General features: G+C 39.7%; 1 protein-coding gene across 1 annotated transcript in view; it reads right to left on the bottom strand.

The window, feature by feature from the left end:
- Positions 1-631: 631 nt before the first annotated feature.
- Positions 632-17,652, bottom strand: part of THEGL (theg spermatid protein like) — a 67,161-nt gene continuing 50,140 nt past the window's right edge. The window contains 3 exon segments of the mRNA XM_032631982.1: positions 632-1,104; positions 2,738-2,913; positions 4,814-4,945. Coding sequence (XP_032487873.1) covers positions 990-1,104; positions 2,738-2,913; positions 4,814-4,945 — 423 coding nt within the window. The 3' untranslated portion in view covers positions 632-989.

Raw genomic sequence — 17,652 nt, 5'->3', positions numbered from 1 at the left:
CTCTTCCTGTCTGTTGGATTCAAATTCAATAGCTCTAGACTTGTTTATTTTCATTAGAGCTAGGAAAAGAATTTAGCTTCATTTTAATCAATACACCTAGCTTTTTTTCTACCTAAAAAAAAAGAAAAAATACTAAAACCAAAACCAACCAAAACTATTGTATGGTATTGCCTCTCCACGACACTAGTTATCTCTTTAACATAAAGGCCTTAGAGATAGAACTCATTCGTCTGTAAAACTGGTTTTCAAACAAGTTCATTTTCATGTAAATCTAGATAGGCCATAAAAGTTAGTTTACTTTGTAAAATACTCATCCATGGAAAGAATAAAGCAAATGAAATAAAAACTCTGGGCAGATGCAATTTGACAAAGCATTATAATGCTTACCAAATGTTTAGCTTCTTCTGTCATTCATGATAAATGACACTGAGCATGAGTGAAGGAACAGAAGTTGGTGGAGATGTGATCATTTAAGGTAACCTACTCCCTCAATTTCATCTACAGATTATATAAAGCATTTTGACTTAGCCACAAAGGCTTCACCATTTCAGTGTTATTTCTTGGTAATGAGGGGACATTGGAAAAGTAACACAAGGAATGATTTCAGTTCTCAGGATTTATTAGAGAAGGCACTGAGGTGAGATCAGCTACTGGAGAACACAGATCTCACTGGGAAAAGAAAAGCAAAACCAGCAAATATAAGGAAGAATGTATCTTCAGGTCAGTCAGAGCAATGAGACAGCCAAGATGCACGTGAGGAGACAGTAAGGACAATAAGGCAGGCTATCATTTTCTCTTTTATTGCATGCTGGAGTCCCCAAACCTGCTAAAGACATGATTACAGGTAACAGCAGCAGTGGTGTTCCCTAGAGGTCTCGTGTGCTTTGAGGGAGTGGGGGCTATAAACTGACAGTACCAGACAAGGGAACTAAGTCATCTAACATGTCTTCTAGAAACATAATGAGTTTGACTGATGTGGCTTTCTGTGCTTAACGCGTAAGAGGTTGTGCCAACTCATGGATCCTCGGAGAACACTGTGCTTTCAAAGCAGCTGGCTTGACTTTAAAGACTTCTGGATCGTAATATACAATATGCACAGGAGTCCTGAAATGGAAAAATGGATTTGACTTAAAATAAGATGAACAGAAAAGGGAACTAACATTTCTCAGGCATCCACTATGTGTTAGGCACTATATTATCTCATTTTGATTTTCTTAAGCACCACATCAAACAGGTATCATGACCTCCACTATACATATAAGGAAATGAAGGCTCAGGGACGTTGTAAGAGTGACCTGTGGTCAAGTCTAGATGTGTATATGTGTCAGATTCCGAAGGCTTTCCTCTTTCCATAGAAAGTAAATTCTGGAAATTTCTCAATAATTTGACGATGTTAAAACAAGCCAGACAATCCACTGGTGAAATTAAAGAAATCAATTTTTTGAAGTTTTCATCCTTAATACCTTAACCACCAAATAATAATCTTGCTACCAGGATAGACTCTTGAGCACTTGGTCTTACTCCTCACTTTCCTTTGTCAGTGTACAGAGAATGAGTGTCATTTCATTTGATGTTGAACTTTTTTTTTTAAGGAAAAACACATTATAAAAATTTTAAAAATCTGGACTTCCCTGGTGGTGCAGTGGTTAAGAATCCGCCTGACAATGCAGGGGACATGGGTTCAAGCCCTGGTCCCGGAAGATCCCACATGCTGCGGAGCAACTAAGCCCGTGCACCACAACTACCGAGCCTGCGCTCTAGAGCCTGTGAGTCACGACTACTGAAGCCCGCGCGCCTAGAGCCCGTGCTCCACAACAACAGAAGCCACCGCAATAAGAAGCCCACGCACTGCAACAAAGAGTAGGCCCTGCTCGCTGCAGCTAGAGAAAGCCCATGCACAGCAACAAAGACCCAAGGCAACTAAAAATAAATAAATAAATTTTAAAAATAAAATAAAAATTAAAAATTTTTAAAAAAATATTTTATTATATAAGACCAAACACATTTCCTATTCCCTGAGCTCAAGACTACTACTTTTTCAGTTAGGTTTTCTTGATGGTGCTTTAAAAAGGGGATCAGGTATTATCCCTTGAAGGTAACAAAATGAATTGAGGTTCAGGCAAGTTGAGAGGTCTTCTAAAAAATGAATAGGAATTAGAGGCAATTTCTTCTTTGTTGAATATATTTTCCGATTTATTTGAAATAGTTCATACATGTACATGATGCAAAAACATTGAAAAATACAAAAGCCTATTTAGTAAAAAATAAGTCTTCCTACCACCCCGGCTCCCTAGGCCCCCAAAGTAACCATTGTTACTAGCTTCTTACATACTCCTGTGAGATAGTATAGGCATATGTAAGCAAATATATGGCATATATGTATTTTTTTCTTACACAAATTACAACATATTATGTTTCTGTTCTGCAACTTATTAGATCAATATATGTTAGATAAATAATCCTTATCAATATATGTTAGATAAATAATCCCATATCCATAATTACAGAGTTGTCTCCTAGGTCTAAAGTTCAATACTAGTCCACTAACCCTTTAACTGTAGCCTTATATTTATGGTAAGAAGACTATAGATTTGTCACAATAAATGTAACAAATAAGATGATTTAAAAAATTTTTACTATTTCTATGATTCATTTCACTGAACTTAATAGGTCAACTTTTCCCTGTCCCTAGCACCCCCTGCCTTTCCTGTCCCATCTTAGCCTTAGATTGACACACCTTGTATTTGGATTAGCTAGTTCTTGAATTCTGGGAGATATCTTGGAATGGATAGCAGCATAAGATACTGGCCAGTAGGCATCACGGGGAGGTAAATAATCTTGATGAAGAGGCCTGGGCTTAGCTAGAGCTAGTATTCGAGGGCTAGGTTTGGCGAGCAAGGCAGCACTGGATATCTATAGTGGAAAACAAAACGACACAAAAACATACCTCAAATTTCACCACGTCTCCCTCTATTTTCAACTATAGCCCTAATCGAGTCACCATCCTTTCTCTCCTGGATTACTGTAACAGACTCTCCTAACTGATCTCCCTGCTTCCATTCTCACTCCTCCACAACCCAGCCTTCACACAGCAGTTACTGAGGGAGAGAAGGAGCATTTTAACAAGTGTATTCCATGAGCTAGACAGTGTTCTCAGCGATCTGCCTAAATCATTCCCATGCAATCACCGTAACAACTTCATGAGGGAAGTACTTTCCAAGGCCCAAGCCAGATCATGTCACTCACAGTGTTTAAAATCTTCCAGTGGCTTTCCATTTTGCTAAGAATAACACCTAGGCTCCTTACCGTGGCCTAGAAGGTCCTACATGATCTGCCTACTATACCCTCCTCCAACCTCACCTTCCTCCCATCCCCACCTCAATCACTATGACCCTAGTCACACAAGGCCCCTCTGGCCCAGCTCTTTCCACCTCAGGACCTTTGCATTTACTAGTTCTGCTTGAAACCCTCTTTCCTCAATCTTGTCATGGCTGCCTCTTCGTCATTCAAGTCCCTAGACTCAAACATCACATCCTCAAGGAGTTCTTCCCTGACCATCCAAGATATATCAGCCTTTCTAATTACCCTCTTCAATAGTACTTATTTAATCTTCTTCATAGCATTTAACAACACCTGACTTAGCTCATTTATTTCATTGATGGTTATGTTTACTGTCTGTTTTTCCCCACCAGAATATAAGCCGCTTGAGAGAAGTACTTGTTTGCCAAAAGCTAGACTAGGCTCTGTTGTATAACTGGTGCTGAATAAATATATTCTGACTGACTGACTCATCAACTCCCTTTGGTCTTACTTTGGAAACCACATCTGCCAGGAGGCCTTTCTATTATGTTGCTTTACTGGTAAAATAGGAAAGATGACATATAGCTACTATTCTCTCTCTTAAGTGCTCATTCAAAAGAATGAGGACCACAGCAAACACCACTCAGTAGCCCTGAAAATGTTCTATATTTGCACTGATACAGATTAGTTTGGCTTCTCAGAGTATGATTATGTGCCATGGTATCACTTTTTTAAAGGATTTTTTAAAACCCCCGAACAATCCACTGAGCGTGCCAGGCTCTGTGCTGAGCACCTGCCTTATCTATTATCACAAGTCTGAACAGCCCTGAAACTGGGAACTGTTACCTTCACAATCCCCTTGCTCACCTTGCTCCACCCAACTTCAAAACTATCCTACTTAAGGACTTTGTCATGTGCTCTTCCCTCTACTAGAACATTCTCTTCTCAGATCTTCACTTAGCTGACTCCTTCTCATTATTCAGGTTTCAGCTCAAATATCCCTTCCTTAAGAGAGGCTTTCCCTGACTACCGTATGCAAAGAAGCTTATTCTCCACCCCCAACCATAGTCACTCATTTCCCATTTTATTTTTTATTTTTTTCCATTTTATTTTCTTCATAGCACTTACCACTACCTGACATTATCTTATCTGTTTCCTTACTTATTTTCTGTCTCCTTCCATCTTGCTCACTGGGCACAGTGCCGGGCACACAGTAGAGATTCAAATCCTTATTGAATGAATAACGCTCAGGAAGGTTATTACAACATCACACAACTAGTAGTGGTGAGGCAGGAATTTGAACCCAGCTTTTACTGACTCCAAAGTCCATGCTCTTCACCCTCTACCTGCAGCCTCTCTCCATATCCTGCAGCTAGGTCTTCCTTCCTGCCACAGACCACTCTTTCAAGGTTTTCTTTTCCAATGACTTTGGTCTATACCCTATAGAAGCAAAACAACACCCTAGGAACAAACAGAAAGTGAGCTGAAGGATGCCAAGGTAGTGATGGCTTACAGGACGGATGGGCATTTCAGTTCTTTCTCTTTCAAAGCACAGACCCTCTATCTTAATCCTTGGATGGGCAAGGTCTACAGTTCTTGGAGTTGCAACAGCAGTCAGGGCAGACGTCGCAATTTTGGTTTCAGTCTAGGGGAGAAAAAGACAACAGTACCTATAAGCATCAATCAATAAACACTATCGCAATCAAAGTTACAAAGTAGTATCTGACCACTGGACCAGACTTCTCAGTAAATCCAGCAAAAAGGATGAGAATACTGCAGTAACCTATGACCATAGCTGAAAGGATCAGTTTCCATCCTTCTCAAACTAGGTTGTATAAATTCCAACCCAGATTTTTTGGAACTTACTGTGAAACTAAAGATGGGGAGAAAATGACAAGTACACAAATGGACTAAGAGACAAATGGCAATGTTGATTACTAGAACAATAAACTCAGCCAAGAGGGAAGTTCTCAGCCCTATCACATGAGAACACTATAAGGGGGAGAGCTCTGCTTTGTTCTTAATTATCTTGCCCTTTGGAAATTGGAATTCACATTATTACAAATCCCCATGCTTAAAATGAATTTAAGTAGCTCTCTTCTAATTGGAACGGACAATACAAAGTAACCAAAGACAAGAGGAAGAAAGGCAGAACAGAACCATATCTCCATAGACAATGTTGTACTGGTCCCCCAAGACACTCCTCACTACCTTAATTGTGGAAATGTGTTCAAATTACATCATCTTCTATTTAAATTACTTATATACAAACTCAAAACTTACCACAAAACTTTGAGGTGGGAATATAATCAATAACTGGAAATGAAATAGGGTTTTAACTGTGGGTAGAAAATTAACACACAAGGTATGTTCCAAACCCCTTCTTATGTTGTTTAAAATGATGACGATGGACTTCCTTGGTGGCGCAGTGGTTAAGAACCTGCCTGCCAGTGCAGGGGACACAGGTTCGAGCCCTGGTCCGAGAAGATCCCACATGCTGCAGAGCAACTAAGCCCGTGTGCCACAACTACTGAAGCCCGCGTGCCTAGAGCCTGTGCTCTGCAACAAGAGAAGCCACTGCAATGAGAAGCCCGTGCACCGCAACAGAGAGTAGCCCCCGCTCGCTGCAACTAGAGAAAGCCTGTGCCCAGCAATGAAGTCCCAACACAGTCAAAAATAAATAAATAAAAATGATGACGATGATGATACTAACACAGACAGTATTTTATACCTATTAATTCATTTATTTCTCACCTGCGTATCATTTTTATTTCTATTTCACTAATGGAGAAACCAAGGTATTGTGAAGTTTGGCATTTTATTTAACTTTATATAGTTTGTAAGTGGCAGAGCTGGGATTCAAACAAAGGTCCTATCTATCTACACAATACCATGAAGTACTAAACAAGCATTTCCAATGAATAAAGCTTTGTCTCCTATCAGGCTCTTGGAAAATCAAAAAAATATATGACAACCAGTGCCTTCAATTAAGGCTTACAATCAAAAAGGAAATAAAACAATCATTCATTAATTCGTTATACAAATATCTCTTAATTATATTATGTAAGACAAAGCAAAGAGAGATACTTCCAGGAAGATGCTGGAAGAGTAAGACGCGGAGATCACCTTCCTCCCCAAGAATATACCAGAAATACATCTACACGTGGAACAACTCCTACAGAACACCCACTGAACGCTGGCAGAAGACCTCAGACCACGCAAAAGGCAAGAAACCACCCACGTACCTGGTTAGGGCAAAAGAAAAAAATAAACAGAGACAAAAGGATAGGGACGGGTCCTGCACCAGCGGGAGGGAGCTGTTAAGGAGAAAAAGTGTCCGCACACTAGGAAGCCCCTTCGCAGGCGGAGACTGCAGGAGGCGGAGGGGGGAGCTTCGAAGCCGCGGAGGAGAGCACAGCAACAGGGGTGCGGAGGGCAAAGCGGAGAGATTCTAGCGCAGAGGATCAGGGCCGACCGGCACTCACCAGCTGAGAGGCTTGTCTGCTCACCCGCCGGGGCGGGCGGGACTGGGAGCTGAGGCTCCGGCTTCAGTCGGAGCGCCGGGAGAGGACTGGGGTTGGCGGCGTGAACACAGCCTGCAGGGTTTAGTGCGCCACGGCTAGCCGGGAGGGAGGCCAGGGAAAAGTCTGGACCTGCCGAAGAGGCAAGAGACTTTTTCTTCCCTCTTTGTTTCCTGGTGCGCGAGGAGAGGGGATTAAGAGCGCCGCTTAAAGGAGCTCCAGAGACGGGCGCGAGCCGCGGCTAAAAGCGCGGACCCCAGAGACAGTCATGAGACGCTAAGGCTGCTGCTGCTGCCACCAAGAAGCCTGTGTGCGAACACAGGTCACTATCCACACCCCACTTCCGGGGAGCCTGTGCAGCCCGCCACTGCCAGGGTCCCGGGATGGCTCCTTTAACCCTGTCCTGTCTGAGCAAAGAACAGATGCCCTCCGGCGACCTACACGCACAGGCGGGGCCAAATCCAAAGCTGAGCCCCTGGGAGCTGTGAGAACAAAGAAGAGAAAGGGAAATCTCTCCCAGCAGCCTCAGAAGCAGCGGATTAAAGCTCCACAATCAACTTGATGTACCCTGTATCTGTGGAATAGATGAATAGACAACAAATCATCCCAAATTAAGGAGCCGTGTGGATGAAAGGCTCTTGGTGCTGCAGCCAGGAGTTAGTGCTGTGCCTCTGAGGTGGGAGAGCAAACTTCAGGACACTGGTCCACAAGAGGCCTCCCAGCTGCATATAATATCAAACAGCGAAAATCTCCCAGAGATCTCCATCTCAACGCCAGCACCCAGCTTCACGCAACGACCAGCAAGCTACAGTGCTGGACACCCTGTGCCAAACAACTAGCAAGACAGGAACACAACCCCACCCATTAGCAGAGAGGCTGCCCAAAATCATAATAAGTCTACAGACAGCCCAAAACACACCACCAGACGTGGACCTGCCCACCAGAAAGACAAGATCCAGCCTCATCCACCAGAACACAGGCACTGGTACCCTCCACCAGGAAGCCTACACAACCCACTGAACCAACCTTAGCCACTGGGGACAGACACTAAAAACAACAGGAACTACGAACCTTCAGCCTGCAAAAAGGAGACCCCAAACACAGTAAGATAAGCAAAATGAGAAGACAGAAAAACACACAGCAGATGAAGGAGCAAGATAAAAACCCTCCAGACCTAACAAATGAAGAGGAAATAGGCAGTCTACTTGAAAAAGAATTCAGAAAAATGATAGTAAAGATGATTCAAAATCTTGGAAATAGAATAGACAAAATGCAAGAAACAGTTAACAAGGACCTAGAAGAACTAAAGATGAAACAAACAATGATGAACAACACAATAAATGAAATTAAAAATACTCTAGATGGGATCAATAGCAGAATAACTGAGGCAGAAGAACGGATAAGTGACCTGGAAGATAAAATAGTGGAAATAACTAATGCAGAGCAGAATAAAGAAAAAAGAATGAAAAGAAATGAGGACAGTCTCAGAGATCTCTGGGACAACATTAAATGCACCAACATTCGAATTATAGGGGTTCCAGAAGAAGAGGAGAAAAAGAAAGGGACTGAGAAAATATTCGAAGAGATTATAGTTGAATACTTCCCTAATATGGGAAAGGAAATAGTTAATCAAGTCCAGGAAGCACAGAGAGTCCCATACAGGATAAATCCAAGGAGAAATACGCCAAGACACATATTAATCAAACTGTCAAAAATTAAATACAAAGAAAGCATATTAAAAGCAGCAAGGGAAAAACAACAAATAACACACAAGGGAATCCCCATAAGGTTAACAGCTGATCTTTCAGCAGAAACTCTGCAAGCCAGAAGGGAGTGGCAGGACATATTGAAAGCGTTGAAGGAGAAAAACCTGCAACCAAGATTACTCTACCCAGCAAGGATCTCATTCAGATTTGATGGAGAAATTAAAACCTTTACAGACAAGCAAAAGCTGAGAGAGTTCAGCACCACCAAACCAGCTCTACAACAACTGCTAAAGGAACTTCTCTAGGCAAGAAACACAAAAGAAGGAAAAGACCTACAATAACGAACCCAAAACAATTAAGAAAATGGGAATGGGAACATACATATCGATAATTACCTTAAATGTAAATGGACTCAATGCTCCCACCAAAAGACGCAGATTGGCTGAATGGATACAAAAACAAGACGCATATATTTGCTGTCTATAAGAGACCCACTTCAGACCTGGAGACACATACAGACTGAAAGTAAGGGGATGCAAAAAGGTATTTCATGCAAATGGAAACCAAAAGAAAGCTGGAGTAGCAATTCTCATATCAGACAAAACAGACTTTAAAATAAAGACTATTAGAAGAGACAAAGAAGGACACTACATAATGATCAAGGGATCGATCCAAGAAGAAGATATAACAATTGTAAATATTTATGCACCCAACATAGGAGCACCTCAATACATAAAGCAAATACTAACAGCCATAAAAGGGGAAATCGACAGTAACACAGTAATAGTAGGGGACTTTAACACCACACTTTCACCAAAGGACAGATCATCCAAAATGAAAATAAATAAGGAAACACAAGCTTTAAATGATACATTAAACAAGATGGACTTAATTGATATTTATAGGACATTCCATCCAAAAACAACAGAATACACATTTTTCTCAAGTGCTCATGGAACATTCTCCAGGATAGATCATATCTTGGGTCACAAATCAAGCCTTGGTAAATTTAAGAAAATTGAAATTGTATCAAGTATTTTTTCTGACCACAACGCTATGAGACTAGATAACAATTACAGGAAAAGATCTGTAAAAAATACAAACACATGGAGGCTAAACAATACACTACTTAATAACGAAGTGATCACTGAAGAAATCAAAGAGGAAATAAAAAAATACCTAGAAACAAATGACAATGGAGACACGACGACTCAAAATCTATGGGATGCAGCAAAAGCAGTTCTAAGAGGGAAGTTTATAGCAATACAATCCTACCTTACGAAACAGGAAACACCTCAAATAAACAACCTAACCTTGCACCTAAAGCAATTAGAGAAAGAACAAAAAAACCCCAAAGTTAGCAGAAGGAAAGAAATCATAAAAATCAGATCAGAAATAAATGAAAAAGAAATGAAGGAAACGATAGCAAAGATCAATAAAACTAAAAGCTGGTTCTTTGAAAGGATAAACAAAATTGATAAACCATTAGCCAGACTCATCAAGAAAAAAAGGGAGAAGACTGAAATCAATAGAAGTAGAAATGAAAAAGGAGAAGTAACAACTGACACTTCAGAAATACAAAGGATCATGAGAGATTACTACAAGCAACTCTATGCCAATAAAATGGACAACCTGGAAGAAATGGACAAATTCTTAGAAAGGCACAACCTGCCAAGACTGAATCAGGAAGAAATAGAAAATATGAACAGACCATTCACAAGCACCGAAATTGAAACTGATTAAAAATCTTCCAACAAGCAAAAGCCCAGGACCAGATGGCTTCACAGGCGAATTCTATCAAACATTTAGAGAAGAGCTATCACCTATCCTTCTCAAACTCTTCCAAAATATAGCAGACGGAGGAACACTCCCGAAGTCATTTTACGAGGCCACCATCACCCTGATACCAAAGCCAGACAAGGATGTCACAAAGAAAGAAAAGTACAGGCCAATATCACTGATGAACATACATGCAAAAATCCTCAACAAAATACTAGCAAACAGAATCCAACAGCACATTAAAAGGATCATACACCATGACCAAGTGGGGTTTATTCCAGGAATGCAAGGATTCTTCAATATACGCAAATCAATCAATGTGATACACCATATTAACAAATTGAAGGAGAAAAACCATATGATCATCTCAATAGATGCAGAGAAAGTTTTCAACAAAATTCAACACCCATTTATGATAAAAACCCTGCAGAAAGTAGGCATAGAGGGAACTTTCCTCAACATAATAAAGGCCATATATGACAAACCCACAGCCAACATCGTCCTCAATGGTGAAAAACTGAAAGCATTTCCACTAAGATCAGGAACAAGACAAGGTTGCCCACTCTCACCACTCTTATTCAACATAGTTTTGGAAGTTTTAGCCACAGCAATCAGAGAAGAAAAGGAAATAAAAGGAATCCAAATCAGAAAAGAAGAAGTAAAGCTGTGACTGTTTGCAGATGACATGATACTATACATAGAGAATCCTAAAGATGCTACCAGAAAACTACTAGAGCTAATCAATGAATTTGGTAAAGTAGCAGGATACAAAATTAATGCACAGAAATCTCTGGCATTCCTCTACACTAATGATGAAAAATCTGAAAGTGAAATCAAGAAAACACTCCCATTTACCACTGCAACAAAAAGAATAAAATATCTAGGAATAAACCTACCTAAGGAGACAAAAGACCTGTATGCAGAAAATTATAAGACACTGATGAAAGAAATTAAAGATGATACAAATACATGGAGAGATATACCATGTTCTTGGATTGGAAGAATCAACATTGTGAAAATGGCTCTACTACCCAAAGCAATCTACAGATTCAATGCAATCCCTATCAAACTACCACTGGTATTTTCCACAGAACTAGAACAAAAAATTTCACAATTTGTGTGGAAACACAAAAGACCCCGAATAGCCAAAGCAATCTTGAGAAAGAAAAACGGAGCTGGAGGAATAAGGCTTCCTGACTTCAGATTATACTACAAAGCTACAGTAATCAAGACAGTATGGTACTGGCACAAAAACAGAAATATAGATCAATGGAACAGGACAGAAAGCCCAGAGATGAACCCACGCACATATGGTCACCTTATCTTTGATAAAGGAGGCAGGAATGTACAGTGGAGAAAGGACAGTCTTTTCAATAAGTGGTGCTGGGAAAACTGGACAGCTACATGTAAAAGTATGAGATTAGATCACTCCCTAACTCCATACACAAAAATAAGCTCAAAATGGATTAGAGACCTAAATGTAAAGCCAGAAACTATCAAACTCTTAGAGGAAAACATAGGCAGGACACTCTATGACATAAATCACAGCAAGGTCCTTTTTGACCCACCTCCTAGAGAAATGGAAATAAAAACAAAAATAAACAAATGGGACCTAATGAAACTTAAAAGCTTTTGCGCAGCATAGGAAACCATAAACAAGACCAAAAGACAACCCTCAGAATGGGAGAAAATATTTGCAAATGAAGCAACTGACAAAGGATTAATCTCCAAAATTTATAAGCAGCTCATGCGGCTTAATAACAAAAAAACAAACAACCCAATCCAAAAATGGGCAGAAGACCTAAACAGACATTTCTCCAAAGAAGATATACCGACTGCCAACAAACACATGCAAGAATGCTCAACATCATTAATCACTAGAGAAATGCAAATCAAAACTACAATGAGATATCATCTCACACCAGTCAGAATGGCCATCATCAAAAAATCTAGAAACAATAAATGCTGGAGAGGGTGTGGAGAAAAGGGAACCCTCTTACACTGTTGGTGGGAATGTATATTGATACAGCAACTGTGGAGAACAGTATGGAGGTTCCTTAAAAAACTACAAATAGAACTACCATATGACCCAGCAATCGCACTACTGGGCATATACCCTGAGAAAACCATAATTCAAAAAGAGGCATGTACCAAAATGTTCATTGCAGCTCTATTTACAATAGCCCAGAGATGGAAACAACCTAAGTGTCCATCATTGGATGAATGGATAAAGAAGATGTGTCACATATATACAATAGAATATTACTCAGCCATAAAAAGAAACGAAATTGAGCTATTTGTAATGAGGTGCATAGACCTAGAGTCTGTCATACAGAGTGAAGTAAGTCAGAAAGAGAGAGACAAATACCGTATGCTAACACATATATATGGAATTTAAGAAAAAAAATGTCATGAAAAACCTAGGGGTGAAACAGGAATAAAGACACAGACTTACTAGAGAATGGACTTGAGGCTATGGGGAGGGGGAAGGGTAAACTGTGACAAAGCGAGAGAGAGGCATGGACATATATACACTACCAAACGTAAGGTAGATAGCTAGTGGGAAGCAGCCGCATAGCACAGAGAGATCAGCTCGGTGCTTTGTGACCGCCTGGAGGGGTGGGATAGGGAGGGTGGGAGGGAGGGAGACAAAAAAAAAAAAAAAAAACAAAGAATAATAAACCAGTACCTTTCCTTAAAGTAGTTTTCAACTTAGAAGGAATCATAAACCTATAAGCAAACCACTGATTATCTGATATCCATAAAAGAGAATAAAGTTTTGAGGAATATCAGAGGAAATGTGGGAGAATCCAAGAAGAATTCTCTTTTCATGGATAAAGAGATATTAAATTGGGCCTTGAAGGAAGGGTCAGATTCTGACAAGTAGAGGGAGGAGAAAAGATAGGGAGAATGAAGGAAGGAAGATTGAAGGGAAAGTCTGGACACAGAAGCAAGGAGGCATGGAGCAGATTGTGTCTGGTCAGGCAGGGAGATCAGGCTTGCAAATACATCTGAAACTAGGTTAGATGTGGAGGGCACTGCTCACAGCTAGCGAAGAACCATGAAATCTTTTCACTGGAGAGGAAGCATGGTCAGGGCTGGAGATTAATCTGTCAGGCATGTGGGAGAAAGACTGAAGTGGGAAGCCGGAAGGACAATAAGAAAGTTATGGCCAAAAGAAGTAAAGGGTATACATAACCTACCCTATTCTAATATATATATATATTTTTTTTTAAATAAATTTATTTATTTATTTTTGGCTGCATTGGGTCTTTGTTGCTGCACGTGGGCTTTCTCTAGTTGTGGCGAGTGGGGCTACTCTGCGTTGCGGTGCCCGGGCTTCTCATTGCAGTGGCTTCTCTTGTTGCAGAGCATGGGCTCTAGGTGCATAGGCTTCAGTAGTTGTGGCTCCCGGCCTCTAGAGCGCAGGCTCAGTAGTTGTGGCGCACAGGCTTAGTTGCTCTGTGGCATGTGGGATCTTCCCGGACCAGGGTTCGACCCTGTGTCCCCTGCATTGGCAGGCGGATTCTTAACCACTGCGCCACCAGGGAAGCCCTAAAATATTTTTAAGTTTACAATAATTTAAGCAAAATGATACCTGCATAAAAATAGATCAGTGTAACCAAATAGAGAATTCAGAAATATTATATAATACAGTGGTTCTCAATTTTTTTGGTCTAGAGCCCATTTACACTTTTTTTAATTGAATAAATTTGATGTGTAACATTCTTTACCCTCTTAAAAAGTGACTGAGGGCTTCCAAAGACTGAGACATTTAAGAACATTTATTATTTCAAGTAAAAAGAACCCATTACATGGAAATACAAATATTTTTTATGACGAAGAACTATATTTTCCAAAACAAAAAAAATTGTGACAAGACTGATATGTTTACATTTTTGCAAATCTCTTTAATATCTGGTTTAAGAAGACACTGTTTTTTGGTTGAAGTATATGAAGAAAATCCAGTTCCCCGTACTAGTTGGAAAAGAGTATATTTCAACAGCTTTTTCAGATAATTGTGGATATTCTTCTTTGTTACTAAAATAAAACTTGACAAAGGGTAGTTTCTTAAAAATAAGAGTTGCAGGCTTCCCTGGTGGCGCAGTGGTTGAGAGTCCGCCTGACGATGCAGGCGACACTTGTTCGTGCCCCGGTCCGGGAAGATCCCACATGCCGCGGAGCGGCTGGGCCCGTGAGCCATGGCCGTTGAGCCTGGCGTCCGCGGCCTGTGCTCCGCAACGGGAGAGGCCACAACAGTGAGAGGCCCGTGTACCGCAAAAAAACCCCAAAAAAACCCATAAGAGTTGCAATGCACAATCTGAAACTGTCAAGGAACTTTTCATACTCCATTACCATAAAATCCATTTGACTATCTTACACATTGAATGAACCTTTTACTTGTGCATAATTTTGAACTTGCAGATTACTTAAAAGGTTCTGGGAAACCTTTATGCATACCTGGGTCACATTTTTGAAAACCGTTGCCCTAGTATAAATAACATTGTGGTATATAATAACTGTGGCAGTGAACAAGTAAAGGCTGGGGCAATCATGGGGGAGAGGCAGATTCTTACCCCATATTTTACATAGAAATATACTTCAAATAAGTTGAGGAATTATCTACTTTAAAAATAAAAAGAAACCACAAAAATACTACAGGAAAACAGTGGTGTGCTGGTAAATGTTTAACAGTTAGCTCCTCAGAGAAAAAAGACTGATTTGTAGTGCTTGCCAATTTCTATGGTGTAAAAATTCCCACCATGGTCAATTTCAAACTATGAAGGTGATGGATCTCACTAAATGCAAAGTTAGAAAGAGATGTGTACCATCAGCTCTTGTGAGCCAGTACAAGCACACTACCGGGGGTCATTTTCTGAATTCTTTTGGGGTAGAATTTTCTAATCATAAAGCAATGGAAGAAACCTCAAAATAATAAGATTATGGGTTTTACCACACATAAAATTTTAACCTCAAGATAACCAAAACAAAATTAAAAGGCAAATTAGAAGTTCTGCTTCCAGTAATAGCAGAGTAGCTTGTATTGAACTAATCTTCTTGCCTATAACAGTTAGAGACTCTGAATAAAACATTGAAAACAAAACAAAACAAAACAGAACTCTTTGAAGGCACTGGAAAGAAATCAGAAGTAGGCAGAAACTAGACAGGATAAGACTCTTGAAAGAAGGAAAGCAGTTCATTCTCACCCCTTCCTGATCATTTGGGAGAGCAAAGCAAGGTAGGTGTCTCAGTCTGGTGGGAAGGGAGAAGGCACAGTGGCCCATAGCAGGATGTTAGGGCCAGAGCATCAAGAGAAGGGTCGACCAAGTAAGAGGGATTGAGATATCAGAGATACCAGTAAGAGATCAGAGCTTTGGGAAGGGGCCTCCCAGTATGAAGTGTCAGAGACTGAGTGGCATAGTGCAGGGTGTAAGAGCCCATATGCAGAAAGAGGAGACAGCAGAGATGGGGGAATGATTATACACAGAGAGGACATGTATTAAGGGTAATGGGAGCCAGGTTTTTAACTTTCAGAGACAAGCATTACAAGTAAGGCAAGGGAGGAAAATAGAATGAAGTCGGTAGTGTTGGATCAGAATTGGAGGTAAAGGTGAAAAATCATATATAAATCGATATGGAAATAAATATAGATGAAAATGTGTGTATGTATGTGAATAAACACCAAAGATTCATAATCTTACCCTAATTACAAGAAACATTCAGACAAATTCAGCTTGTCCGCTATTCTATAAAATAACTGGATGGTAATATTCAATAGTGTTCAAGGTCAACAAGGCAAAAAACGATTGAAGAACCATTCCAGACTGAAGGAGACTAAAGATACTTGACAACACATGATTTTGAACTGGGTTATTCCTCTATAAAGGATATTATAGAGGAAAAATAAGTGAAACTTGAATGGGGTCCGAAGATGGATACAATGAGTGAAGAGATTAAAGGTCCAAGAGAAATATGTAAATTATATATATATATATATTTTTTTTTTTTTTTAATTTTTTTATTTTTTTTTATTTTGCGGTACGTGGGCCTCTCACTGTTGTGGCCTCTCCCGTTGCGGAGCACAGGCTCCAGATGCGCAGGCTCCAGATGCGCAGGCTCAGCGGCCATGGCCCCCGGGCCCAGCTGCTCCGCGACATGTGGGATCTTCCCGGACCGGGGCACGAACCCGTGTCCCCTGCATCGGCAGGCGGACTCCCAACCACTGCGCCACCAGGGAAGCCCAATTATATATATTTTTAAAAAACCAAATGGAAATCCAAGAACTGAAAAACACAGCATCTAAATTAAAAATCCATTGGATGAGATTAACAGAAGATTGCTCATTGTGGTAAAAAGAACTGATGCCATTGAGTAGAGGTGAATATAAATTATTTAAAATAAAGCATATAGAAAAAATATTGAAAAAAAATAAAACAACCTCAGTGATCTATGGTATAAAATATGATGATATAGCACAGGTATAACTAGAGGCCTCAGAGAAAGAATGACACAGAAAAAAAGTCTGAATAAATGATAGCAGAACTATTGAAAAATTTGAAAGCAACATCCCACAAATCCTTGAATTTCAGGGAACCACAGGTAGGACAAATACCAAGAAAACTATATGTAGGCAAATTTAGCCATACTGCTAAACACCAAAGATAAAGAGAAAATCTTAAAATAGCCAAAGGAAAAAGACACATTAAATATAGAGTAAAAATTATAATTTTAGCTGGCATCTCACCAGAAACCATGGAGGCCAGAAGATCATGAAAATATATTCTAAAGCGTTATCAACCTAAAATATGTTTGCATATCCAACAAACATATCCTTTACAAATAAAAATAAAATAAGAACATTTCCAGAGTAACAAAAACTGAATGATCCACTCTATAAGAAATGGTAAAAGAAATTCTTAAAAACAGTTAAGAAAAAAATAAACAAATACAAAAGTTGACTCTTTGGAAAGATTAATAAAGCTAATTTGTTAATCCCTAGCAGGTCTGATCAAGAAATAAAAAGAGAAAACAAATTAACAAACAGGAATTAAAGCGTCACCACTATATATCTTAAAGCACTTAAAGAGAAAAATATATATATTACCATTAAAAACTTTATGCAAATAAATTCAACATAGAAGAATGGACAAATTCTTTTAAAATACAAAACAGACACAAGAAGAAATAAAAAATCTGATTTGACCTATACCCTAAAGGAATACCTGAAGAAATTTAATTCATAATTAAAAACCTCCCCATAAAGAAAACACTAAGCCCAGATTGATTTAAGGGTAAATTATCTCAAATATTTAAGGAAGAAATAACATGACTCTTACACAAATACA

The sequence above is a fragment of the Phocoena sinus genome, chromosome 5 (assembly GCF_008692025.1).
Source record: "Phocoena sinus isolate mPhoSin1 chromosome 5, mPhoSin1.pri, whole genome shotgun sequence".
Taxonomy (NCBI): domain Eukaryota; kingdom Metazoa; phylum Chordata; class Mammalia; order Artiodactyla; family Phocoenidae; genus Phocoena; species Phocoena sinus.
This window is presented reverse-complemented; position numbering and strand designations above follow the sequence as displayed.